At 50.1% G+C, this 27,977-nt stretch overlaps 2 protein-coding genes across 3 annotated transcripts; both read right to left on the bottom strand.

The window, feature by feature from the left end:
• Nucleotides 1–2,555: 2,555 nt before the first annotated feature.
• ZBTB39 (zinc finger and BTB domain containing 39) lies at nt 2,556–10,238 on the bottom strand. 2 transcript variants are annotated; one of them, XM_060113754.1, is made up of 3 exons: nt 10,115–10,238; nt 8,206–8,561; nt 2,556–7,914 (listed from the first exon to the last, which is right to left on the bottom strand). In XM_060113754.1, the coding sequence occupies exons 2-3, from the start codon at nt 8,515–8,517 to the stop codon at nt 6,382–6,384; spliced, it is 1,845 nt and encodes a 614-aa protein (XP_059969737.1). In that variant the 5' UTR covers nt 8,518–8,561; nt 10,115–10,238; the 3' UTR covers nt 2,556–6,381. The 2 variants fall into 2 exon arrangements, with proteins under 2 accessions (XP_059969737.1, XP_059969736.1); XM_060113753.1 differs by having other exon boundaries at nt 2,557–8,561.
• A 10,534-nt stretch (nt 10,239–20,772) lies between these two features.
• On the bottom strand, nt 20,773–25,905 carry TAC3 (tachykinin precursor 3). Its single transcript, XM_060114170.1, has 7 exons — nt 25,760–25,905; nt 25,225–25,316; nt 24,547–24,662; nt 22,018–22,126; nt 21,796–21,825; nt 21,249–21,302; nt 20,773–20,846 (listed from the first exon to the last, which is right to left on the bottom strand). Exons 1-7 carry the CDS (start codon nt 25,903–25,905, stop codon nt 20,773–20,775), a joined length of 621 nt encoding a protein of 206 aa, XP_059970153.1.
• Nucleotides 25,906–27,977: the final 2,072 nt, after the last annotated feature.

Here is a 27,977-nt window from a genome sequence, read left to right as displayed (position 1 = left end):
GGAAGATTCCAGTCTCCTCTACCAGCCAAGTAGAAAGCTGGAAGTGTAGGTGAGAGATCCGGGGGGTGGGGGTGGGGCGGGGCCGGCGGGGAGAGGGTCAGAGCCCTCACGGCCCAATTTTGAGTATGTCTTAAAATATTGAAGTCGGGGGATGGGGTGGGAGGCAGGGAGGGAGAGGGAACGGGTCCTTGGCGTTGTACCATTCGACACGGTCCCTGTGCCGAAGGGAGACACACAGGGGAAAAGGAGAAATAAAGAATAGAGACAGACATGACTCTGGATCTCTGAAAAAGTCTGCACTGCAAGCTGGGACTGGGAAGGGAGCTGAAGCTCAAGAGATGCTCAGCAGAAACCAGACGTACCCGTTTCAGAAACCACCCTGGCCGGAAAGAGTGCGCTCCACAGGAACCCCACACAACTTTCCTTTTGTGTTTGTGCTTGTTGATCTCCTAGCACACATGTAGGCTACAGGGACAAGAGGCCAGAGGCCAAGGAGCCAGGAGGCCTCAGCAGGCTGTTTCCTAGCAGTGCATCCTCAGTGTGATGATAAATGGAGGGGGTGGGCGGTGGGGACAGCAGGGGCGGGGTGAAGCTGAGGTCTGAGACAGGCACCCTGCAGCTGGGCCGGCTGGAGGATTCTCCACCCCCCGCCATGCAGGAAAGGGCTCCATTTCCTTGCTGATACTCTCCCCTTCGCCCATCCTGATCCCCTCCCCCCAAAGCAGAGGAGCTGTCCCAGAGTCCACGCTCCTCGTAGCCCATCTTCCCCCAGCCCTGGGTCTAGCAGGTTTCCAGACTTCTACCCTCAGTCCCTCCCTTTCTCTCCAGATCACAGGAAAATATCAAGACATCCATTCTGGGAGCAGACTTCGGGACAGGCAGCAGCAGGCACTGACAAGGGCTCTGTCCCTCAGCCTTTGCCCCTGCACGGGGTGGGGAAGTGGAAATCTTCCAATTCTGTCACAGGGCAGAGTTCTGGTGTTCTCCTAAGTCAGGTCTCACCCTCGGACTTCTTTCTTCCTGGCCAAGTCGTCTCATAATTTTCCTGTCCAGCAACTTCTACTAACACTTGTCCTATAGACAGGAAAAGAAGTCCTCTTGTTAACACGGAGGTCTTCTGGAAAGGGCTCATTTATCAGTTTGGGAAACTAGGACCATGTCCATGAAGCACTCTGACTGAAGTAAAGCCTAAGAGCAGGTCCCAGTCCACCAGTCCTGAGCCCTCCGCCTCTTCATCCTGCCTGTGGAGAACGAAAGGTTTGTGGACACAGTCACTGAGACCTTCTGTCCTGCTCAAGTGCTCAGTATGTCAGGAATGTTTAACTTGGAATAACCACTCGCTGACCTAGAGCACCATCTCCTCTGCACTTAGAAATCTGAGACTGTATTCACCAGATGCATTAAACATGTGCTCCAGCGGTGTATGAACCCGTTTGTCAGAGCACAGAGGGAAATCTGTGTCTAACTCCCCCTGCTCATTGGGCCCAAACCTGAAAAAGGGCCTTTTCTTTTCTCTCTTTATTTTTTTTTTTTTTTAAGAGTCTTAACACTTCAAACAGCTGCTTGGTGGCACAGACCTGAAACCTTTTTCAGCCAGGGGAGTTTGGGTTGTGACTTGGTGCTGCAGTAAGGGCTGAACCTAACAATGCACAGAATGTATTAGAAAGACCTTCCTCACTTGTGCCCACATTAAAAACCCAGCCCAGATCCAATGCCCTTATCACTGACCCCTCTGACTCAGGGTCCAGAAGTTGTCTCAAGGAAACCCAGTTTTACATCTCTGTCACACCCCCGATTACCTGAGGCCACTTTCCCAACATCTTCCCTTCTCATGGACTCCATTTTGGCAACCAGTGATCACCCTGGCAGCACAAATACTTCCTTAGGGCCTGAGAGGAGAACTCGTGTGCTGACAGCAGCAAGGCCCTCTGCTCTACATTTGCAGAGCAGTGATGGGGGCCTGGGCCCAAGCAGTGTGCTCTGAGACCAAATGGACCACGTCGCACCCTAACTTCTAGAGGCCTGTCTCTTCTCTGTGGGAGGACATTTGTTACCAACCTCATGAAATTATGCCAAACCTCTGCCCCCCTCTCTGAATCTGCCTCTCTCCACTCTGACATATCACGTCATGGTGAATTAAATGGCACTGGCAAGACAATCTACCGCCAAACCTCTGGTCCAACCAGACATTCGCAGAGTCCCACTGCTCTCTCTGGGCCAACAGAAGATTCCCCTCAGAGGTGGTCCCTCTGAAAAGGTTGGGCCATTGAGTTAATTTTCCACTAAAAACAGACCAAGTCAAGCCCGGGGAATTCCAGCTATAGGAAAGGAAAATGTGCTACCTGAAAGGATTCTGGCACCTGCTGAGCAGAATACTGCTACTGAAAGGGTGATGGCCCAGATACTCTGAACTCTGAGGGATGAGCATGCTCACAGTAAATAAGAAAAGAACTGCCATTTCCAATTTCCTTTTTTTATTCTAAATAAAAACCACACTTTGTGCCGAACAATGGAATATAAAAGAATCAGATGTACAACGATTTTAGACATCTACTATTTGGGAAAAAAAGTTTACAAAATATACAAAACTTTACAGCAATAGATAGTAAACACTTAAATATTAGGAGGTCAGTACTTATTAATTTAAGTAATGGAAGGAGTTAAGACGTCAACAATTTTTCTTGGTTTCAAAAGATTTAGCTAGTAGAGGTGGGAGGGGAGGGGGGACTGGACAGGGGAAGGGTGTTAAAGAAACATCCAAGGTAAAAGTTTCCTTTTTATTCTGATGTTAAGTTTACCATGAGTTATCACGTTGAAATCAACGCCGTGTGCCCTGCTTCCCGATTCATTCAGCGCAGGATTTAGGGAAAAGGACACGTGGGGACTCCCAGATGGGCAGATTTCTCCACACAGCCCGCTTCCATGCCACCAAAATCATGCCCATCTATGACGGAATTTAAATTCACTTCCAAAGTTGAGTAGTCTGGGGACTCGGGCACAGCAGGTGGCCAGAAGCGGAAGAAAATCCACCAGCAGCAAAACCTGACTGGGGAGAAGGTATTTAAGCTCAAAGGTTGTCCTAGAGACAAAAAGGGTACTGACAGAGCAGAAGAAAGTCAGAAAGAATTTTTATCCACTTCCTGACCCCCACCCCCACCTCCTGTCTTCCCAACTAGCCATGAACTAGAGAGACTCCACGGAGTCTTAAAATTTAGGACCAAATACCAGGGTACAGCAGAGCTTCCCAGCAGGTGCTGTGGCATCAGTGAGCCGTGGATGGGCCAGAGAAGCACCAGGATACTGATCCCTTCCTCTGGCCACAGCAGCTGTTTACAGTGTGCCATTAGAGTATCACCATTTTCCCTTAGGAAAAGAGTTGGGAATGGCCTCGTGTTTGCTTTAATGCTCTAGTCGCCATCTTGAAATTCTTAATAATTTTTAAACAAAGGGCTCTGTAAATTATGTAGTTGGTCCTGAGTACAGAACAAGAAAAAGGGGGGAAAGGGATAAGAAAAGACATTCAAGGATCAAACAGAACTTTGGAACAATACAGCAGGAGACAGTGCTAAACTGGGCTCCAGGGCAGAGAGGGCAACAAAATCCAAAGAACAGTTGAAAAAATTTTAAATTCAAAATACAATTAATACCTTCCACCAGGTATCCTAGAGCACCCTTTGCCACAATATAGTGTTTCAAGTAAAACAGTGCAGAAAAGGGTGATCTGGTGGCAGAGGCAGCAAACATGACTCCAAACAGAGGAAGGGTTGAGGTGCGAACATGGGGGACACGCAGGGGAACAGGGTTTGGTCAGTGAGCCTCATGAGCTACTGACCTGCTACATGTCTGACTGCAACCAGCCGGGCCACCCTGGCTGACCACTTTGCCTCAGGAGGATCAGGGGGTGCAGTTTCTTGTTTAGTGTTTCAGGGGCAAAGTTTCAAGGATTTGCTTTTTGGTTTACTGGCGAAAGGGGAAAACTTCACAGTTTCAGGTTAAGTATACAGACTACCCAGCAACCTCATGATATCCTCTGTTAAGGAAGAGGGTTTCTCCAGCATATTGATCCATTCTCAGCTACCTGGCTGGGTCCCGGTGAGTATCCCCACTCTCAAATCCAGCCCTTCAAAACTCAAGTCCTCACCAACAATATGGGAGAAACCACTCAGGCTTGAAAAGCTTAGCAGAGAGGTGACTGTAGTCTTTTACACACCTTCCTTCTTAGCTGTCTAATGGTCAGCGTGGGAAGAAAGGAAGCAGTCAGTCAGGGAAGAAAAGTGTCAGCACTGCTTTCTGACAAGAATGTCCCAAGGGAACATTGAACTAGTTGGATTCAGATGGTGACAGGTGGCCACTGGACAAGTCCCTTCCTGTAACGGTCAGCCCACCAGATAGCCACGCACACAACCTCGGAGGCTTTATCAGTTTAGGGCTGGGGAGAGAAGCAGCAGGTCCAACCGGGCCGGAGCTTTGGTTTACGTGTACGTCTTATGATAGCTCCCCAACCGTAGGAAGGAGGAGAAACTATGCAACAAGGTCCTTCATGCGACGTGATCCCCTCGACCCAGTGCCCAACCTACTCAATCACAGGATGGAAAGGGGATGGAAGGCCTCAACTTCCTAGAATGTACATCCATTACCTAAATGGTTCCCTGGGTCTATTCTGCAAGAGACTATCTGGAGAGAAAGAAAAGAATTTGCTTGTTTAAAGGCTTGACCTGTTCTCCCCTAGTTTTAGCCCCTGTTTCCCAAATATCTGGCCAGGATTGTCCCCTGGAATATGGCTACTTGCTGGGGAGAAGCTCATTTTCCTGAAGTCTCTTATCCAAGAGATGCTGGGTAATATGTATACAAAAACAAAAAAACCCCAAAATAAATAAATATTAATGTCCAAAAAGGCCTTGTGAGTTAATTAAAACCACTTGCTTGTAAAACAGCCTGGGGTGCTGTTGAGTCCCACGAGGGGCTGTATCAGGGCCGAGGCCAGGGACCCCCAGAGCTCGCCTGAGCAGGTGAGGTAGTATGGGTTACTGAGGTGCCACCTTGTGAGATGCGAGATCCGAAGGCCCTCTCCCTCAAGCCTTCTTTGGGTAAGACCCCTCAAAAAGGCAACTAAGAACGGAGCCCACCAGCACCCCAGGACTGGGCAGACCCATTCCCGAGTCACCTAGGGGGGGCCTGAACCAGCTTCTGGTCAATAGCGCCCCCTGGTGGCGACACAATGACAGATCAGGATAAATTCCAGCAGGTCAAAGGTGAGCTGCCAAAGCTCTGGCCCAGTTAGCACAAAGTAAACAACAGGTTACCTGACTGGGACAGACAGACACACATACCGCTACAAACCACCAGTTACTCGGGTCCCTTTAATCCTGAAGGGCTCACAGTCCACCACTCCACCTCATGGGGTCTTCTCATCTATGCTATAGGCCAAGCACACTTCTAGGTGGGAGACTGGATGGAAATTAAGGCAAGGCTGCTGCTTCAGAGACATCCCCACCTCTCCACCAGGAAACTCAAGGTCGATGGACGTGGCCAGATGACAGAAGATTACATCAAAGTGGCTCCCTGTCCTTTCTGCCCACAGGGAAGGCCTGACGTCCTGGGCCATCACTCCATAAAATTGTGTTTCTTTGGAATTGAGGAGAAAAGAGAAACCTCCCTTCCTGTCTATCCAGGCTGCCACTTCCGGCAGCACTGCAGGACACCTCTTCTGGCTGGCAAGGATTCTTCCCAAAGCCTTCTGACCTAAACAGAAAGCTTTGTCCCCAGTTTGGATCTAGCTGCCAAGAGATTTTACTGTCCAATCAGCCGATTAGAGCCATGGAACAAGCAGGACCCTCCATCCCTGACACCGTTCCCCTGCTGAGGGCTGGGACTGGCACCCGAGGTGAGCTGCCCTGCTGACTAGTCTTTTCTGAATGACCACATTCCCAAAATCTCTCTCATAGCTGGTTGTCCCAGTTGGAGGTCTGGCAGTAATACCCACGGTGAAAACCTCTCTCCACCTCCTCTGTTCAGTGAGGCTGTTGGTTGGATTCTTAGCAGCATAAAACCTATCAGTAAACTAAAACTCAAGCGGCTGGGGAAGGGGATCTAGTTGACACCAACTGCCTGACGAGATCCCAAAACCAGCCTCAAAAGAATCAAAAACACAACCCTCCATGGGCAAGAACAGGTAAGGAGGTAAACATGATAGGGCCGTTGCTTCTCAAAAACAGTAACAGTGTTCATGTGCTATTTCTTCTTTCTTCTTTCAACACAGGATAGAACAGAACTCCTAGCAAGGCGAAACTGTAACTTCGGCTGGGGAGGGACCAACAGCCATTAGAAAACCAACGTCCTGGCTGCTGCCTGGGAGCTCCCCCTGGCTCTGCTGGGACCCAGTCAGCTGTCCAGGTTCTTTTCGGCCTCTTTGGAATGGATAATGTACATGAAGGTCTGCTCAATGGTGAAGTCAGGCGGGAGGCTGCCTTTGTGCACGCCAACATGCTTGCTCATGAGGTTAAGGGTGGAGCTGTAATGGCCACAGACCGTGCAGCGATACATGAGGGCCCCCGAGTGCGTCTTCAGGTGGCACTTGATGGTCGAGCGGCCTCGGAAGAACTTGTGGCACACCTTACATTGGTACGGCTTCTCGCCCGTGTGGATCCGCCGGTGGTAGTTGAACTCACTCGTGTGGGCAAACCTTTTGCCACACACCTTGCAGCTATACTTGCTATTCCCGGGTTGGCCCTGCAGCACCAGCTCCTCATTCAGGAACTCCTCAGCCGGCAGCTTCCGCTTCTGGAGAGCTGGGTGCTGTAGCCCAAAACCAGGCCGTGCGTCAAGGCCACTGTTGCATTTGTGCTGGCTGACGTGGTAGCGATAGGCAGCCTCCGACTTGAAGCTCTGGCTGCACAAGTGGCAGTGGAAGAGGGCGTCTTCCAGGCTTTGGTGCACAGCCATGTGCTTCTCCAGGAGAGGCCAGTCCACAAAGCTGTTTGCACAGACAGAGCAGGAGAAGACTGAGATACCGAGATGGGAGAGGGTGTGCCACATGAGGCTGCAGAGGTTGAGGTGGCGCTGGTCACAGACGCTGCAGGCCTGGCCCTTCAGGTTCAGATGGTCAAGGATGTGGCCCCGGACCACGTGGAAATCTTTGGCCAATGCCTTCCCGCAGGCAGCACACTGCAGCTCTGCGGAGGCTGCCCCTGAAAAGAGACCCAGCTTCCCAGGCAGGGGGTCGTTGGGGTGGACGATGATGTTGTTCTCAAATATTCCATCCCGTCGGTGGAGGGTCAGCTGCCACTGGGTAAAGAACTTAGTTTCACACATGTCGCAGGAGAAGAGGAAAATACCAATGTGGGACAGAACATGGGTCACCCGGGAGTTTCGGTCCTGGAAGTGGGTCTCACAGACCTTGCAGTTGCCGGTCAGCAGGTCCACATGGTCCCGAGCATGCTGTCGGATCAGTTGAATGTTGGGCTCTAGAACTTTCTTGCATACCTGGCAGGGCATGGCCTTATTCTCTCGGTTGTCACTCTCTCCAAAAGTCAGCTCGTCCTCACTGTCATCACTCAACTCAATCACCTCCTCAGCTGTGCCTATCTCCTCGGTGGGGTCTTCAAACTGCAAGTCATCATCCCCCAGGTCCTCCAGCTGGAGCTCATCCATCTGCCCAAAGCTCGGGTCTTTGGAGTGGTCGCTGTTGCTCAGACAGGAGTTGGTCCCAGTAGTGATGTCTACTGCATTGTCAGGGGTGAAGAAACTGTTTTTACTGAAGTCTCCATTGCTCTGGACTTTGTATGGCTGGCAGGAGCTTGTACTGGTTTGGACGCCCATGCTGACAGTGCCTAGGACTGGCTGGGTCACCACACTGGGAGCGGACGTGAACGGAGCAGGGGCATCATGGTCTTCTGTCTTTGGCGGCAGTGGCTGCTGTGGCAGAGGCAGGCTATGGTTAGTGTCACTGGTAACGTTTCTCTCTTCCTCTTTATAGTTTCCTCCAGCATCACTAGGCAACGCATAGTTTCGATCAGGACCCAAATGCTCCCCCCCACCCCGGAGTTCTCCAAGGGGATGGGCTGGTTCTGCTGAGCTACAACTCAGGGTACTGGAGTGGCTCTCACTGGTGCTGGTCAGGGGCTTGGCCACAGCAGTGCTCTCCAGGTCAGGAAAGGTGGAGTGACAGGCCTGGAGGAGATCCTCCATACCCAGACGCTCAGCTACCTCGTAAATGACCCCAACGTTGATCAGGTCCGTGAAGAGCTCTGACGTGTAGACAAAGCTCAGAATCTTCTCAAAGTTGGCGGGGGTGATGAAGTCTACCACATAGGTCCTGGCAGCATCAAGCCCAGTGTTCAGGAAGAGGTTCTGGAAGTAGCCAGCTGCGCAGGCCAGCACGGCTTTGTGGGCTGGGAAGGAGCGGCTCCCCACTACGATGGTGACATCACACATGGTCTCGGAGAGCCGGCACTTGTTGAGTTCCTTCAGCAGGTTGTTGGGGTGGTTGGTGCTTTGCAGTTTGATCCTCATGCCCATCTTAGCAGCTCCTATGATGTTACCTCCTTATCAGCACGGTTAATCTGTGGACAGCAAAAGGAAATGGTGGATGGCCAAACACACCCCTGCCAGTGAGGAGTTCTGCAGGACGAAATGCCACCAGTCTGCATGTTTCCAAGCCCCGGGCGGAGAGCAAGAGTGAATGGACAGACACCTGCTCCATTCTGCTCGGGGCAAGGACAGCAAAAGTGACGGGGCAGTGACCTCTCTCCCTGCATACTCCCAAAGACAAGAGTTGTCACAACAAAATCCAGAAGTATTGAAAAAAATCTGATGGGTTGGTCTTTAAGAGTCAGTAAGAGAAGCTGTAGGCCTGGGTGGACAGAAGCTAGTGCCTTAAAGCCAAGCCAGAAGCATCCTCTCGACACAATCTTATACTTCATTACCAGAGCAACTGGTGCTAATTTTTCTCATATTAAATGCCTAATTTCTTCCTGAATCCAGGCTTTCCTATCTCACTGAGTATATTCTCTTCGCTTATGATGCCAAATGCCATATACATACTTGAACACAATTATCAAGCTCCATTAGCTGTTGGGGAAAAGATAAGGATGCCCTGCCCTTTAGTTTCCTACCATTGCTGTGATCGTTCAGGCTGTAAATAAATCTCTTGCTTATTCTTGAGTTCCCATCTCTCCCTACCTATGCTACCCGCCTCCCCTCCTGTCTCTCCATAGCCCAGAGCCATTCGGATACTGCTCTATCACATTCTCTGTATGCTGTGGATGAAGTTAAAACACTCAGACACCAGAGAAGTAAAGCAAAGCAGAACACCACTGTGGCGTTTAATATTACCTAAATATGCTTCAATTCTCTTCCCACCCTTTTCAGGATTTATGCTTATGTTGACCAGAAGTAAGAGATATATACCTGATGCCATAAGAAGGCATCTAACTACATAGGTAACTCCTAAAGGCTTGCTCAGTACCACTTCTTCCCCTTTTTGAGTCCTGCACGCCAGAAAGACAAACTAGTTGCCTTCTCTCTCGGCCTCACGACTCGCCCTGGGCAACACAGACCCTTTCTTCACCTCACCACATTCGACTAACTCCCAACTTTTTCTGGGGCCCAGGAAGCTTCTGAGCATTGCTGGGTACCAGCCAAGCATCTCCCGGGCCCTGGTGGCCACACATCAGCGGTCAGTAGGTCCGGACACCGGGAAGCCCAAACAGGCAGTGGGAGGGGACGGATTCGGAACTTCGGAGAAGGCACCCCAACAATCCCGCGGCGCCGCCGTCTCCCCTCTGGAGGGTCGAATCCGAGAGGAAGGGCGTTGGATCCGGCTGGGGCACTCCAGCTGGGAGGCATCGAGCACTTCGGTCCCTCCCCAAACAGCGGGGGAATTCCTCAGGGCGACCTCGGGCGGGGACGGGGGGTGACGGGGGGTGGCGGCGGGGCGCGGGGCCGGATGGGGGTCGAGGGGATAGGCGACGGGGCCGGCCAGGGTCGGCGCGCGGCCGGGGAGGATGGGTCCGACCGAGGGGAGCGGGCAGGAGGGAGCCAAGCGAGAGCGAGAGAAAGGCCGGGACGGGGGTCGGACCTCGGCCGGGGCAGCCCTAGGCCGGGCCGCGCTTACCCGGCTCCGCGGGGCTCGAGTACCATCGCCGCCGCCGCCTCACACAAAGGCCCCGGCCCGCCGTGCCTGGCCCGACGAGGAGGCGGCGCCGCTGGCCGCGGCCAGACTCTCCATCCGCCGCGCCGCTCGCCGCCCCGGCCCGGGCCGCCCCCACCTCCCGGCCCGCAGCGCCCCCCGCCGTCCCGGAGGAGGCAGCGCCCCCCGCCGCTCGGCCGCAGCGCCCCCAGCCGCCCAGGAGGAGGCAGCGCCCCCTCAAGGCGGGGCCGGGCGCGAGGCCAGCGGGCCAAAGCCGCCGAGCCTCCGGCCGCCCTCACCCTACGCGCCCCCTCCGCTTCCCCGCCCGGCCCTCGCGCTACCTGGGACCCTCGGCCCCACCTCCAACCCCCGCGCGGCCCAGGGACCGCCGCCGCCGGGCCCCGCGGGCAACAGTGAGGACGTTTCCAACACCCCCATCCCCAACCCAGGCCTGTCTTTTCTGAAGCACTGATCCTCCGGGTTCAGGACCACTCCCTCCTCGCGCTGGTACCTGGAGAAGTGAAAAACCCTATCCCAGCTCTAAGCTTAAATCGGCTTCCCTGTTCCACACCTCATATTCCCAGAACTTTACTCTCAGAACGTTTGCTGTTGTAGTCTTACACGAAGTTGTGAGACTGTTTGATTAATTTACGTCTCCTCCACCAGGCAGTGACCTTCCTGAAGGCAGGGCGCCCTGGTTCTGCACACTACCGAGTCCCTGCGCTTACCACACGCTTCTGGTTCATATGACAGGTGCTTAACAAAGCCTGTTTGAATGAATGAACAAGTACTTGTGGGTCCCTGGTGGAGCACCTTCTGGAAGTTCACCGTGGACCCTCCTTCCAGCTAGGTGGGCAAATGAAGGAATTCACAGGATCCCACTGCACCTTGGCAGCTTGTCCTGTTCCCGGCAGCTTGTCCTCCCTGGAGGGGAGCAGAACTTGACACCTCAAAATATGCCTCTTTGGCGTAAGGATTATTTTTAAGAAGCAGCAGACAGGGGAGAAGCTCTGAAAAGTGAGTAGAAGTTACGCTTTTGTAAAAGATATTTACATTTATAAGGGAAATGTCCATTTGTAAGGTACCTCTCTGTACCAGGAAGAGAAGGGTTGCTAAATGTCTAAAAACTCTTAGTTTTCCTGGGTATCTCCCATGTATACAGGAAGTATACATGTTGTTAAACTTCTGTTTCTTTTTTCCTGTTAATCTGTCTTTTATTATTTACTCAGCCAGGAACCTCAAAGGGTGGGGGAGAATTATTTTTCCTCCTCTACTTCCTCAACTCATTCTAGAGCTCAGTTCCTCTGCTTCCACCCACCCTTCTCCTTTAGTGCAGAAGTTACCCTCCAAATCTTCTCCCCAGATGCTCCTGCCCAAGAATTGTTATCAAACTGAAACTACCTGAGTTTAACTGAGAGATGTGATCAAAATTTAAGGCACTGGCACCATTACCAGCGATCAGTCTGAAGTTCTCATCACAGCTTTTACTGTGACATTCACAGGTCATGAAGGTTTTTTGGCTGAAACTCTGTGGTATTCACAGGTCACAACTTCAGGCTCACAGTTTTTTAGTTGGTCATATTTTTTATTCCCTTTCTGGTGTTCCAGTCTTAGGGAGATCATTTGCTTGGTGGTTAGCAACTGACAACATGCATTTAAAGCTTTTAAGAGAATACAGGAGGCTTCCCTGGTGGCACAGTGGTTAAGAATCCGCCCGCCAATGCAGGGGACACGGGTTCGAATCCTGGTCTGGGAAGATCCCACATGCTGCAGAGCAACTAAGCCTGAGCGCCACAACTACTGAGCCTGTGCTCTAGAGCCCGTGAGCCACAACTACTGAGCTCGCATGCCACAACTACTGAAGCCTACATGCCTAGAGCCCGTGCTCTGCAGCAAGAGAAGTCACTGCAATGAAAAACCCACGCACAGCAAGGAAGAGCAGCCCCCGCTCACCGCAACTAGAGAAAGCCTGCGTGCAGCAACGAACACCCAACACAGCCATAAATAAATAAATTTATTTTTTAAAAAAGAGAGAGAGAGGGCCTCCCTGGTGGCGCAGTGGTTAAGAGTCCGCCTGCCGATGCAGGGGATACGGGTTCGTGCCCCGGTCTGGGAGGATCCCATATGCCGCGGAGCGGCTGGGCCCGTGAGCCATGGCCGCTGGGCCTGCGCGTCCGGAGCCTGTGCTCCGCAACGGGAGAGGCCACAACAGTGAGAGGCCCGCATACCGCAAAAAAAAAAAAAAAAAAAAAAAAAAAAAGAGAGAGAGAGAGAGAGAGAGAGAATACAGGGCACAAGGAGACTACTATAACGATTATAAGCAGGACAATTCCCAATGTCTAGAGTGCACTTCAGAGCCATGGTCCCCAAGACCCAAAGTAATCAAAATCAAACAAGTCAAAGAAAGACCCCATTAGAGGAGTCACCTTTTTAAGCCAAGTGGCTTGTTCAATAATCTTATGCAGCTGAGTTTCAACTTCCCCAGAAGTGTTAATTTAGGTACAGCGGGTGGTGGTGGCCATAGCACGGATACCTCCTTGTTCAGCTAAAAGAAAATCAAGAACAACTTTGGCTGGAGAGTCTAAGGATTTTTGTTGGGCAGGTATTAGTTTAGCAGCACATTCAGGAAAATCTTTAAGAGTTAAGGAGAGATTTCTGATCACAACCTCATCTGTACTCACTCCTAACCAGGAGTAGAGGGACCTGCCAACGGAAGCAAATCCCGAATCATGAAAGCCTCCTGGTAGGTCCTTTCTAATTTGATGATGTAAATTCAGGGAAGTTGACCCAATGAGGTGTCTCAGTTTGTCTGTGAACAGTCAGGGACACAGTTAGATAACCTAAAAGGCATTGCCCAGTTATGCACTAGCCATCCAGGCATTCCTAGGCCCAAGGAGAATGACAACCACCACAGACAAAGATAAATTCTGTCAGGGCACAAACCAATTCTGCTAAGGTGGCACTATTAATGGACAGATCAGAGTTTTTATGACAAAACCAGCAGTCTGAAATGTTACCCCCCTTAGCAATGGCCTGGGACATATGGATGATGGTGTTATCTTTCCAGACCAATGGCAGAGTAAAGGAAAGAAAGAAAAGAAGTAAGGGTTTCAAGTTTAGTTAAAGTAGGAAGTCTTGATCTGATGTCTTGGGTGGAAGAAGTTTACATCAATGTCAGCTACCCCTCTTCTTTGTCAATTTGATTTTGAGGTCTCCAGCTGGTGTGCAGTTCCTAAAATCAGAAGGAGTCCTTTTTAATTAGGAGCTGTGGACCCAACGTTCAAGTTCCTGAAGTTTGGCTGCCATCCGGGTAAGACCTGGTATAGTCCCTTCCAAGGAGTTTCAAGAGCATTCTATTAGTGATTATTAGGTTATTAGTGATTCCAAATTAGAAGGGTGGGAGAAAATTGGAAACATTAGTTTGGAGAGTTGTAGCCAGATATTTGAGGAAACTAGAAGAATTCAGGATCTAGTTTAGTTTTCAAGTATATTACAAAACCTCAAAGATAATTAACAGAATTAGAATCTAATATTTACAAAGGTGCAAACATAATTTTTCTGTCTACAATCACCCCATTTCCCCCCAAAGATAACACAACAATTTGTTTTAATTTAACTTGGCCTGATTAGTTACATAAGTGCAACAAGAGTAGTGATTGACCATATAAGCTCTTTTTAAAGACTGCTTTACTAGGAGTTTCAGATTGAACTCTTAAAAGCCTCTGAAGCCAGGAAGCCAAGCCAAGGATTGCCATCAGATTTTACCTGAAAAACCTATAGTTTGGGTGAATTCTCCTCTTCTCAAGGTCCTGAAAATATCCTGGGGTTCCTGGACCCGCCAGGAAATGACCTTCCTTACGTACGTGGTAAGGCTGCCAGGAACCTTGTAAGTAGAGTACCAAGCCAATTTTTCCAAGGGGCTTTACTGGTTTTTTAAAGTCAACCTTAGTTCCTTAAAGCTACCTAGTCATATCTGAGTCTATGCACATCTCTCTTAAATATGACATTTCAGTCAAAGCCTTGATAATGTAGCCAGTGTTTCCAATTGCGTCCTGTTACAAGGAGAGCAGATTTTTATTGGACTTATGCAAATAACTAATCATATTGCCATGCGAAGAATACTCAAGAGTTTCTGAATTCTGACAGGATCAGGTAGGGAGAAAAAGTACATGTTTCATCTTTGTTTACAAAGGTATATGTTACCAAATTGCTGTAAATCATAGATAGCCCAAGAAAAAAAAAGGTCTTCTTAAATTTAGAAAAACAAAACATTAAGGGACCAGCAATGTTGCAAACAAAAAAGTCATAAAATTTTTAATTCTCCTCCTCAGTTATTCAGTCCCATGTAAGTAATACTTGTTCTGCTTGAATCCAGTTTTTCCATTAGCTCTGGAAATTCTTACCTTGTTCAGTTATATGCTCTTAAAGTTATCATAAACCTGTACTTACCAAAGTCCTTTCCATGAATCTTCTTGAAAATGAAGTACTTTTGCAGCTGATGTTGAAGAATTTGCATAAGGCCTTTAAGAACAATCTCTTTTCTAGTGTTTCCATTGATTACAACTGAACATCAATCCCTGGGGCAGCATTTTGATGATGGACACCTAGGAGGATGTAATAGGGGAGGCCAAGGTGTTGTTCTAGATACCTTTTGTGTTTTTAGTAAGATTTTGCCATTTTTGTAGATATTTATAGCTTCTGGAACCATAGTTCTTAGACATGAAATAGGCAGGTATGCCAGAAGGTGGCATGCTTGACTCTTTGGAGCATAAGGATCCTGTTATATTTTTAGTTAAGATTTTGGGTCTCTTGGAGCCAAACTAATACCTAAGAGGGATGTGCCACTGGGTTGGAGATTGTGTGGTGTTTTACAAGTGTACCTCATTGCATGGAAGTTTTATTGAGGTTGGCATCAATCTAACCCATTCTATGACCAAATTACCCTAACATGGGAGTCTTTCGGTTAGGTGATCGCTCTAACAGGTTTTTTTGTTGTTTTGTTTTATTTTTTTCTAACAGCTTTTAAGTGCTCATCAATTTTTGTAACTTTATGGCTTCCAAGATTCCCATTAACAATAGCCTTTATCTACACTAAGCGAGACAAACAAACATGTGCATCTTAACACACCAGCAGTAACCAAGAGATGTTACTGCAGCTTGGCCAAGAAAAGTCCCTGTGTGCACCACCAACAATTCCCATGGAACTGGGGACTGGAAAAAGATTGAACCAGCAGACCCCAAACAATGGGGATTGTGCAGACTGATTCCAAACAAATGAGGAGCTGCAGCTGCCACCAGCAGTTCCCAACATGGAATCTGGGGAAGGATTCCAAACAAATATGAAACTGCAGACCAAACCACCAGCAGTTCCCTGTGTGGAATCTGGGTACAAACCAACAGCTGGGGTTTTCTGCTCAAGTGGGGGAACTGTGGTCTGAACCAAGGGCTAGGGGATTGGGTTCTGGATGGAATCATCTGGTAGCTCAAGCTGACCTGCCCCAGATTGGAAAGTCAATTAGATCAGGAGCTTGACACAGAGAGTGGAGCTCAGAGCTGAGAGGAACTTACTCATGGCCCTTGGAAACAATGAGAGAGACAGAGAACTCAAAAGGGTTTTCAGGGACCATGCCTACGTTTCCCGTTGAGTTGTTAACAAACCCCCTAAAGGTATAGATTAAAGTTTATACTGTTTATACTTGTGATATTGTGGTTTATAATAAAAAAAATATATATATATATATGGTCATTACCCCCATTTCTAGCACAGAACTTCTAAAACTCTTGGAATTTCCTAAGTGATGAGAGCCATAAAGATGTCTTTTGTTATGCTACCGAGTGACTTTGAGACTGCACCTAAAGATGGGGACTGGTCGCCAGGAGAACCAACTTTATGATTAAAACGTTGGAACTTTCAGTCCTAAGCCCCTGACCTCCAGGGAGGGAAGAGGGCCTGGAGGTTGAATCAATTATCGTTGGTCAATGGTTTAATCAATCATACCTATGTAATAAAGCTTCCATAAAATCCTAAAAGAACTGGGTTTGGAGAGCTTCCAGGTTGGTGAAAATGTAGAGATTCAAGGAGAGGAGGGTGGCATGCTCAGAGAGAGCATGGAAGCTCCACACCCCTTTCCCCATGCCTTGCCTTATGCATCTCTTCCATCTGGTGTTCCTAAGTTATATCCTTTTATAATAAACTGATGATCTAGTGAGTAAACAGGTTTTCCGAGTTCTGTGAACCACACTAGCAAATTAATGGAACTCAAGGAGAGAGTTGTGGGAACCTCCAGTCTGTAGAGAGTTAACAACCTGGGTTTAAGATTGGCATCTGAAGGGGGGGTGGGGGGTGGGGGACGTCTTGTAGGACTGAGCCCTCAACCTGTGGAATCTGATACTATCTCCAGGTAGATAATGTCGGAGCACTGCTTGTTGGTGTGGGAAATCTCCCCCTCCACACACACTGAATTGGGTCTAGAACCTTTAATACCGAAGTCTTTAAAATAAATCATCATGTAATAACAATAACACACATATGCAAAGCTAAATGGAGAAGGGCCAGGAATTCAGCCCAAGGTCTTTTTGACCAGGTCCCCTTAGGCATCAACCTCTTTACAACAGGAAGAGGAAGGCCAGGATTCCTTCACACATTCTCCAAGCACAAAAACAGATATCCGATTTAGTTTGTCTTCATTTTACCTGGAATGCCCCGTACTGCAATTTTCATTAGTCCCACCAGAGAGCAACCTTTCTACACTTCTGCTCCTACTTGGCAAGAACAGAACCACCTGGTGAAGCTTTCATGACCCAAATAAATTCCCTAGACTCTGCAAAATTACCCCACTTTTAAACCGTCTAGGTAGATCATTTTGAAAAGCCAACAAGATAACGCGTTGGAGAAAGGCTTGAGGATTTGGGGTGAGGGTATTCTTTGACCTCTAGCAATAAACCTGACACCAGAGATACTGAGGTGAGTGCCCGCACCATAGAGCTGTGGGTCCAAAGTTGCCCCAGTCAGGTTCTGGGAAGAGAGCACTTTCACTGGGGTGAAGGACCTGCAGTAAATGGTCTCTGGCTCCATGGCCCTGTCTTTACACAGCCTTGGGAGAACTGAGTGTCGACTTTGTATCAGGGTGGTTCAGGGGCATGGCCAAGTCCCCTGCACCGGGCTAAGACAGGGAGCCTGAGGACTTCCCAGGCTGTTCCATTAGGGTACAGAACTCCCCTTGGGATCAGTGGGCTGTGATAGTTAGCACATCAGATTAATAAAAGACACCCCCACACACCTCATTTAAGTGCCTTATGTACACTGCAGACTACTAGACCAGCATTACAGGGGCTGGTAAGAGTTGCACTACAGAAGAGTAGGAAATAAATGTTATCCCTTTACAACTGGCCACTAAGGTGGCCAGTTAACACTAAAAAGATCTGCTCTCCTCTTTCTCAGCCCCTATAGTAACTTCCCTGTCTATGCCCCACCTAGCAAGATCAAGTGCTGTTTGCTTGTCTAAAGCCCTGCTACAATGTAAACTCTGTTTATGGATCACCATCTTATCCACACGACCTGTTGCAGGACCCAAGTTCAATATTCGGGGACAGAAAAATAGTACAGTGCTTGGATGCACCCTCCTCTGGGCTGGATCTTCGCACAGCCTTGATCCCCACTTCTCTTCTTTGAGTAGGATTCAGGGACTGATGTCTCCCAGGCCCATCCTGGAAATACAGACAAGCCATTCAGAATATCTGTATTTCTTTATCTAAATCTGGTCTGCGAAAGTCTTTGAGTGCTAGAAACCATCTTCCAAATTCATTTCTTCTTTTAATCACTAAATAAATCTTCTGATATTAATTGTATGAAGCAAGGAGTAAGACACTGTTGGGGAAACCGATATGTGTACAAAATAAAGATACTTCCATTTGTATATGATATATGTGTGTGTATCATATATATATGTGTGTGTGTATGTGTGTGTGATGTAGCTGCAAGAGTCAAGAAAGGAAAACCCACCCACCAACCCACCAACCAAATACATCACTCTAGGTCATAATATGTAAAAATCCTTTATTGTTGAGGCGTGGAGAGAGACATCATATTTTTAGGATGCTACAGAAACTCCAGGGCAATCTATAGTCAATGGCTGCAGGGACTGGGGAGACTCACTAGGCAGTTTCTACAGCGGGTGGGGTAGAGGGTTGGAGAAGGGGTCAGAGCACAGGAGTGTTACAAGGATGTGGGAGAGGAAGGGAAATAGGAGTGCGTGCACCTGGGGATTGGGAGAGGGTGACAGGTGTCTTCATGATGCAGCCCAGGAGTCCAGAAGTGGAGTGCTGAGGACCAAAAAAAGAAGAAATCACATCTCTGTCCTGTAAAACTCCCACCAACCACCCACTGGGGAGGCGGGGGAGAAAGGGAGGAGCATCTGTAAGGGAGAAGTAGAGAGAATGGAAGTCTTAACCCTCAGCTATCCCTGTAGCCTTTGAACTAGAGGACTGAACTCTCCTAGCCACAGGTGCATGCGTCTTCCCAGCTTCCATGTTTATCACGCTATGGTCTGAGGGGCCCATGCAGAAAGAAGTACTGGCAAAGTTCATAGCATCCTGGCATCCCTATGAGCCAGGCATACCCACCGCCCTGTCCAATGCACCCTGGCACTAATGCTCCCCTGGCCTCACCCAGTCCCTCCTCCTCTTTCCAGAAACCTCCCAGAGGAAGGACAGGCCCAGGGATCACTTACTTTTTCAGCAGTTTCACATGAATGAGATAAGATGGCACAATGATCTATGTTGATCCATCTCATCTAACCTCCTTTAAATGCCAGCCCCTAGGGACCTAGTGTCTATTCTTTCCGGCACCTAACAGGTTGAGAATGCACCATCAGTGGTGAGATTATGAGGGCTGCAATTATGGGCCTGGTACCTCTGAAAGAGCCTAGGTTCATCAGAAAGCATTAACAGTAGATTTCCACAATGCACTTGTTTCTGCCATTTGTATAAAATACTATGGCAAAATTGCACTGTAATTATCTTTATGGCCGATGCATAACGTTGAGGAGTGTATGTCATCCAGATATAGCTGCCCGTGTAATTATCTGACCCTCAGCGGGACTGAAATAACAATCAAATGAGAGCAAAATGATACAGTAAGTACCATGTAATCAGTGAGTTATGGTTATTATGGCTTTTTGTACCCTCTCGCCCAACACTGAATGGGGGGCCAGACCCAGTCTCTGGGCCCGAGGAGTCACACACAGGCAGTTTCATTGAGAGCCTGCTCCTGGTCCTTGGGGCTCCCTTGAGACCAATGAGTGTGGGTAACAGGGCCACAGAGAGAGGGGCAGGAGTCTCTGTGAAGACTGAGCCTTCCTGATCCCTCTCCTTTCCTCCTCTGACACCTTCAGTGGAAGCCAGTGCAAAGAAAGCCATCAGTGAGCTGCTATTGCTGTGTGTGGGAAGATGGTGTCGAGGCGGATGGTTCCGTGTTTTGACAAGACACTTCCCCGGGGGACTCACACTTGCATACCAAGTGGAAGAGCTGTCAGCCCACTCGGGCCCAGGGTCCAGCCCAGACAGCTCCACGCAGACAGACCAGAGCCCGCCAGGGGCAACACTGGGACCTTCCCCACACCTCCCAGACTGCAACAATCACAATAAAGCCAACACACAGCACTGTGTGCCAGGCACTGTTCTGAACACTTTACCTAGACTCAAAACCACAGCCCTGCAAGATAATACTGTGACCCCTGTTGTTCAGATGAGGAAATTGAGGCACAGAAGGGTTTTGTAACCTGGCCAAGGGACACAGCTAGTGAGTGGCAGATCCAGGATTCAAACTCAGGCCATGCTCATATTCATTACACTGCACAGAGCGATTAAGATATAGTTTCCAGCTACTCCTCATTAGATTTCAGAGTTTGTTGCATTTCTTCCTAAATCACCCTTGCAAATAACTATATAGCGGACCCAGTAACCCGAGATTCTGAATGATCTGAATGGTTTCAGCCTGCCTGGGAAGCAAAATGCTTCACCTGTGAATAGATGTGGTACCTGTAATTATCAGATGATGATCTCTCCACCTTTTGCACAAATCGCAAGAATGAAGTCCAAACAAGAGAAGCTGCTCATCAAAGAAACCCCAGGGGAGGGCTTCCCTGGTGGCGCAGTGGTTGAGAGCCCGCCTGCTGATGCAGGGGACACGGGTTCGTGCCCCGGTCCGGGAAGATCCCACATGCCGTGGAGCGGCTGGGCCCGTGAGCCATGGCCGCTGAGCCCGTGCGTCCGGAGCCTGTGCTCCGCAACGGGAGAGGCCACTACAGTGAGAGGCCCGCGTACCGCAAAAAAAAAAAAAAGAATAATTAAAAAAAAAGAAACCCCAGGGGAAACCCCTCCCTTGCCATTTCCTACCACTCAGTCATAAGCGGGGGTCCATGAGACTGGAAAGAGATGAGAAACTGTGTGTGTGTGTGTGTGTGTGTGTGTGTGTGATCACAGGCAAGCACATACTTCTAAGTGTCAGGCACTGTATTTAGGCCATTAATTATGAGCATTAATACACATAGCATCAGAGGAAATGCTCCAGTGCTCCTCTGGCAACTTACCCCCCCACACACATACACACACACAGTCCCCTCTCCTCTCCCTAAGTCCTTACCTCATTCCACATTGGAGGGATACTTGAAGGTTCCAAAGCTGGGGACGTTCTCTTGGTTCATATCAACAGGAGTGTCTGGGGTGAAGTAAACAGTGTAGTTAGGAGGGAATTTTCTGCATATGACCTTCACCCTGACCCAATAGCAAAGGGCTGGCTATGAAGGACAGCATTGGAAGACAGAGTTGGGAAGTAGAGGGATGCTCTGTTTGGGAGATGGGGGCGGGGGGCGGGGGAGAAGCAGAGCTTGCCTGACCCCCTCCCAGCTGCAGCAGGACTATCTTATAAAGGTCTCCGTCCTGTGCTCCCGGAGAGGGCTGGACTGTGGACCCAAGCCGATCGGGTAGAAGGGGCGGAGGAACCCTCACTGTAGCTAAGAAAAGTGCTGTCTTTCCCTCTGGTGACAAATATGAAGCAGTTGACTTCTGCTACATCTTTGCCAGCACCCTAGCCCTTCCACCGACCTCCATATGTTCCTACCTGGCTGGATGTTCCTCTTGCCCATGAGACCCACAAAGAAGTCATGCATGTCACCTGCAGAAACAGGGCCAACATTTTCAGCAGTGATAGTGAGGGGCTGATACTTTTCCCCAGACATGTGTCAAGACTTCTGAGGTTGGGCTTCTGGTCTCTGTTTCGGTGTCTCACCACAGCTTACTCCCCGCAGTTAGCAGGCTGTCCCCTAGGCCCACCCTCTCTGTCTACCTCTCCCTCCCCCGCATTTCGAGAACTCTCTAAAATTCTCCCACCCAGCAGGTGCCTGGCTTAGAATCTTCACAGCCACCAAGAGACCCTCTTGGTTTCCACTAACCTACCAGTGGAGGGAGACTCCACCATGCCCCGCACACCTGCTTCCTCTGGCTCTCAGTGGCCTCTCCCATTCAGGAAAGGCTGGCTGAGCAGTTGCAGCTGGCATGTTGTTTGCGCCAGCTGAGCCGGGGCCAGCCGAAATAGTCACTGGGCCCTGTGCCCATGGAGCTCTAGGCAAGTGGTCAGCAGAGATCGGGAGGGAGAAGAGGCTACTCACGTTTCTGGGGAAGTGACGACTCCTTAGGACCTGTGAAGCAAGAACAGGCATGTAACTGGGGAAAGGAATCTGCAAAGTGATGATTAGAGGGGGTTCAGATCACAGCCCTCAATAATTCACTAAGCCATCTCCAGTCTCCTTCCCACTCGAAGGGGTCTCCCAGGTCTATTTAATCTTCAGAATCCTGCCCCACACGCCCCTCTGCCCGGGCCTGCTTCCTACCCACGCTAGCCTTGCTCAGCATTTTGAGCAATCCATCCAGGGAGACTGAGCGGCTGTCATAGAGTCTCCGGAGCAACGACGGGGGCAGCTGGTAGAGATTCGAGTCCTTCTGGGGAGAGAAACAAAGAGGGCTGAGGAGGAGGCTCACACCCAATCCACTCACTCTTTCCCCACAAGAAATGGCCTCTTCTTGAGCTCATCACAGCTGAACTTAACATCCTATTTCTTTCAGGATTTCCTCTGGTTTACACTAGAAGAGAAGTAAGCTCTCAAAGTGTGGTCCATGGACCAGCAGCATCGCCGCTGGGAGCTTGTTAAAAATACATAATCTTGGTCCTATGCCAGACCTACTGAGACAGAATCTGCATCTTAACCAGGCCCCCAGGTGATTCACAGGCACAGCAGGGTTTGGGAAGCACGTGTAAAGGGAACACATTGGGCATCCCTGTAGGCCGACCAACTGTCCCAGTTTGCCCAGGTATGTGGGGCTTTCAGTGTTCAAGCTGGGATAGTCCCAGGAAAGCTGGGAGTTGGTCATGCTATATCCCAAGCTCAAAGGGGACTGACCCTTGGGGCCCCCTCGCAGCTCCTGCCACCTCTCAGTGAGAAGGGTCATTGGTTCTTTTCTCCCTGGCATACCCAGAACCGGTTTGACCAACAATGTGGCTGCCCCACTAAGTGAATGAGCCAGGAATTCCCGCACTCCCAAGAAAGGCTCATCAGACAGAGCTAGTGTCCTCTGGTCTGTGCTCCATGATTGAGTCACAGACAGGACTCGGTCCTGGGGACAGGTGGGGGTAGGCAGTCCGGGCCACCAGCAATCCTGAAATTGCCCCCCCTCTGCACTGTGTCTGTGCATGTTCCTCTCCCTGCGTTTCCCACCACCTCGCCCTCTCTTTTCTTCTCCATCAGCTCTCTGCCTCTGGTTTTCTCTCCCTCTCTCCTCTCGCCCCTGGATTTAGAATTTCACGAAGGCAGCATGCTCAGAACGAAGCCTCTTCTTCCCCTCCACAGATGAACCCCATTCTAGACCTGCTGCCAAACAGGGGTTCTTTCTCATCTTGGTGGTCTCTTTTTTAGCAACTTGGGCACAGCAGGATGGTTGGTGGGCACACATCATACACCCAGTTTATTGCAGCTGCCGAGAGATAATGCCAATTGATCATGTTTGGAGATTTTCACCTTGAATCTCAGCGGTGCCTCTCTCTCCAGAGCCTAGGGGTCCTTGGGCGGCTGAGCACACGCAGATGGGCATTTACCCAGGATGCCCCCACACACGTGCCAACCTGGCTGCCCAGGCACACATACATCCTACTCCTGTTCCGTCCCAATTTCCCTCATCCTCTTGGACCTGCAGGGAGAAGGGGCAGGATGGCAATCTCTATTTTATTGACCAAGAGGGGCAAGGTCTCAAAGCAAGTTTGTCTCAGAGGAACAGATCCAGATATTCTGACTGTCTCCAGCTGGAACTTTGGGCTCCAAACACAGTGTCCAGCCCATATCTGGCACTCGCTGTGTGTTTTTTGAACTGGTTCTGGTCTTTTGGAGCTGGTGCAACTACTGCAAGGATGCCAACCTATCATGCCTTGGGACACCTCACCAGCCGGATGAAGGCTGGTGATCTCTCTCTTTGCCCAGCCCACAACTTCCCAAACAGCCACTTCCCCAAATTGTTCAAATACTCTGCGCACCTCCTGTAATGAGATGCTAAACAGATCTGAGCTGGAGAGGCAGTTAGACTTCACACACTGAATATGAAGTAAGTTCCACCTGTAATCATCTTAAAAGTATTCGTACCAATGTAACTGCTGTCTTTTCAAAACCTTGAGAAGACTTCCTCCCTGCTCTCCCCCAGTACCACTACCCTGATAACTCCTACTCTTTTTCTTAGATGAACTTTGGAAATTGGGGCCCAACCTGTTTTGTGGGTTTTTTTCCTATCCCGACTAAGCAGAGGCTAGAGGGGGACATGGGAGAGGAGGGAAGAAAGGGTTGGAATGTTAGGAGCACCTGAGGTTATTGGAGGTGGATGAGCAGGGGATACGGGAATTTCTTTGAATTTTGAAAAAAAATAATACATATAGCTGATAGGTAAAAGAGCACACAAATGACTACTGGGGAGAGAAGTTTTGACTGTGTTTCATACCATCCAGGAAGTGGGGAGGATCTGCCCCCCTGCAAAGGGACAGAACCTGAGCTGGACCATAGGGAACCTGAGACCACACTACCCTACCCCTCACAGTACCATCCAATCACCAGGTCACCGGACAATCAACCAACCAAACAACATATTAGTGCCGCACATTTCATGTACAAGGTGTCAAAGGCATGCAGAGGGACAGAGACACTGACGGACATACTGGGAGAACATGAGGCCACTGGAGAGGCTGGGCTGTCCAACCCTCTGATGGGTAACTCCCAACCCGCCCGTCCCACCTTCCTCCCTACCACGGTGGGACAGGCAGAGTGCAGCCTTATGATGCTGCCCAGTACTCTGCCAGGCTGGGTGAGCCAGAGGGGGTGCCTTACCTTGCTGAGGCTCCCACCAGGCACCACCTGTTCCTGTGACTCCTCACAGACCGCCCCAAAGCTCCGAGCCAAGCTGAGGGTCAGGATAACTGCAAACAGCAGGGCACTCATGATGCCTAGGAGTGCAGACAGGACAGAGGGAAGGCAAGGAGGAGGAGGACACAACACAGGTGCAAACACGGGAGACATTCATGACTAGCAGCCTGGCTTGACCCTGCTTCCCCAGCCCCCAACTCTCCCGCCCAAGCCTTAGTCTGGGAGAGTCTCCGAGCTGGGTGGCGCTCAGTGTCCCTGCTTCCCCATCACATATTTCCCCAGGATATGCACCTGACAATGAGCAATGGCGCAATAATGTGGGGGCCTCTAGCCTCCCAGGGAAGATAATAGATTTATAGGACGTGCATGGGTCTATTTCCTTAGTCAGCTTGAGAAGGGATCCTGGATGCTATTTTCCAGCCCCAGGTACCCCAAGACTTAGGCAAAAACTTTCTAATATAGGAAGAATCAGTCTGTACCCACAGGCTCCAAACACTACATCAACCCCCACTGACTCCTTCTGTTCACCTTCCCAGTATCCTGCTCCCCGATCAAAGGCTGACACCTTTATTCCCTCCTGACTCGGCCCCTGTCCTTTGGTGCCAGCTCCTGTCCATCCAACATTCTGCCGCTTGTGCCTACCTGTGGAGCAGCTCTGAGCCTGGGGCAGATGGTCTGGGAGGATCGGGGAGCTGGCCGGGAGCGCTGTCCACTCCCCACACACGCTGCTGGTGCTGCCGTGAAGAGAGAAACAGGGAGTGGAGGGGCTTGGGGAATGTGGCAGGAGCTCCGGCCCAGCTCCCAGATAAAGGCTCTGGGAGGGTCTGGGGGAGGCGGGGGAGGGGCTGAGAATCACCAATCCCAGGGTGGCTGGAGGGGAGGGGGAGGCTGGTGGGGGGAAGAGGGATATAGGCTGCAGCCACACACACACACACACACACACACACACACACGCACGCACACACGCACACACGCACAAACCCAGCAGTGAGCGGGGGTGATCCAGCAGCCCACAGTCCAATAGCCCCTGAGCTGTGCGTGCTAAGGGATGATGTTGCGTACGGTTTGTCACAAAATTTCCATGCCGGGGCCACCTCAACAGGTGCAGTCCCTGGGCTCTTTCTCCTCCTTGTCCACACACCAGCTCTTTGCCCTTTAAACTTCCAGCCTCAACTGCCTGGCCAAAACAATTTCCGCCAGGTGCTGCTCTGGCCCTTCCACCACCAGGATGAGCAGGCTCAGGTCCCTGACGATTGGGAGGTGAGTCTGGCACACCCTCCAGTCCTCAGTTCTCCCTCTGTCCTCCCAGCTGGAGCTGACCATCACGTTGGTCCTCAGACCAGTAGGCTTTGTACTTCTCCCCACTAGTGAATGCAGACCACTCCAGGGTCTGCCCCCCTCCACCTCCCCAGTGCCAGAGCCTCTCCCCATGGCCTCCCACCCCGCTCTTGACCCCTGAAGCAGCCTGACGTCGTTGCATCCTTCCAGGGTTCTGACTTCTATCCTTCCCGCTGTCATCTCTGAAAGGAGGGATGGAGCACCACAGCTGGGCTGTTCCCCTATCCTCACCCCCGCTCCAGCACTGACCTCTTAACTGTTTCTTTTTCTCCTCACAGTTGCATTTTTTCCCACTCTAATCTGTCTCCCGACAGCTCAGGCATCTTCTCCTCTGAACTTTCAAGCCTCTAGTTCACGCCCCACAGTCGAGGGGCCTTATTCTGCTCACTTCACACCCAAGGTAAGAGAATCCCAGGGGAGAGGCAGAGTCAGGATCTGACCCAGATCCAGAGAGAAAAGACCCAGAGAGAGAAACGTACTGCTGTAGGAGATGAGGGGAGGGAAAGTGAAAGCCGGCTCCAGAGCAATCATCACTCTTAGCGTTTATAACGGGTGCAGAATTTGAACATTTGCAAGACGCTTCGGCAGAGAGCAATCCAACTGATTTTCTTCACCTCCACCGTGTGAGTAGGAAATACTCCTATTTTTCAGATGAGAGAACTGAGGCTCAAAAAATTCAGTCACATGCTCTAGGACATATAGCTATTGGAGAACAGCCTCAAATTCAGGTTTTTCTCACTCCAAACCTCCCCTTCATTTTACTGCACTGGTCTGTACTTTGACCAGTAAGGGAACAGTTAAGTCTCCCAGAGGGAGTTGGGGGTCCACCTCTCCAAAAGACCTGGAAATTTGGGACCTTGTACTCTTCTACATCTTGGGATTGGGAAGAGAATCATAGCTCTGTTGCATATTTACTACAAAGACTTCCGCTCACCAGCACCTTCCCCAATCACCCTATTTAAAATTACTACCACTCCATTCTCCATATCCCTTCATTTCTTTTCATACATTACATTAAACATACTACAATTTAACTGATAGTCTGTCTACCCCACATCTCACCAGAATGTCAGCATTATAAGGGCAAGGACTTCCGTCGCTTTACTGTTGGATTCCTAGCTCTATAGTGCTTGGCATATAATAGGTGCTCAATAAAAACTTATTTATAAAACAAAAAAGCAAGTCTGAGTCCAGCTTCTTGCATTGCGGCCCACAATGTGGATCCTCCACAGAGCCTCTCAAGCACTGCTAGGGTCCTGAAATGTTTCTCTCCCCAACCTACCCACCCTGGGGTTTGGGCCATACTGAGAAGTCATTCCGGCTTCACGGGGCCCCATGTTTATCCCCGAGTGAGGGCAGCAGCTAGGTCTCAAGGCCCCTTAATTATGTGAGAGGCCAATGGGGCCTCATTAAAGGCTTCCCATTACCCAGCTAATTACAGGGCTCTGTGGGGCAACCATGGCCCAGGACTCAGGGCTGGGAGCCTTTAGTGGAATAAAAGGTAGAAGTGGAAGGCTGTTTACATGTTAATGGCATGACTGGTTCATGCCTTTGAGAAGCTCAGATGCTATTCCTAATTGGACCAGGCCATCGCCCACCTCCTCCTCTTCTCCTCACCAATCTGGAAAAGGAGGTCCAAGCTGGGCAGGCTGGAGGAAATTGGGGGTGCAGTAGGAAGAATGTGTTAGACTGAGGGCTAAGAACAAATGCCTCCTGGGTCCCATCTCTATATCAGCCTCCCTCCCCAACCAACCCATCCATCCCTGCCCCCAGCCCTGGGACTAGGGAAGCAAGGGTTCAGCAAAGGTCCGTCATGAATAATGTCCTTTGATGATGAGGCATCTCACAGAGGATGGCAGGAGCCAAGGATGGGGGGAGCAAGGGAATGGCAGGGAGAATTGATCACCTCTTGATCTCTGGGATTAGCAAAGACTTGAAAGAGCTGATGCTAAGTCAGAGAGGTGATGAAGGAGGGAGGCTTCGGAGGGCTAAGGCAGGCTGGGCTTCACTTTGCCCACAAATCATATGCTAACGGCATGTAAAGCAGGTACTGCAGC

Source organism: Mesoplodon densirostris, chromosome 11 (assembly GCF_025265405.1).
Source record: "Mesoplodon densirostris isolate mMesDen1 chromosome 11, mMesDen1 primary haplotype, whole genome shotgun sequence".
Taxonomy (NCBI): Eukaryota; Metazoa; Chordata; class Mammalia; order Artiodactyla; family Ziphiidae; genus Mesoplodon; species Mesoplodon densirostris.
The sequence above is the reverse complement of the archived record's forward strand: the minus strand, read 5'-3'. Positions and strand labels throughout refer to the sequence as shown.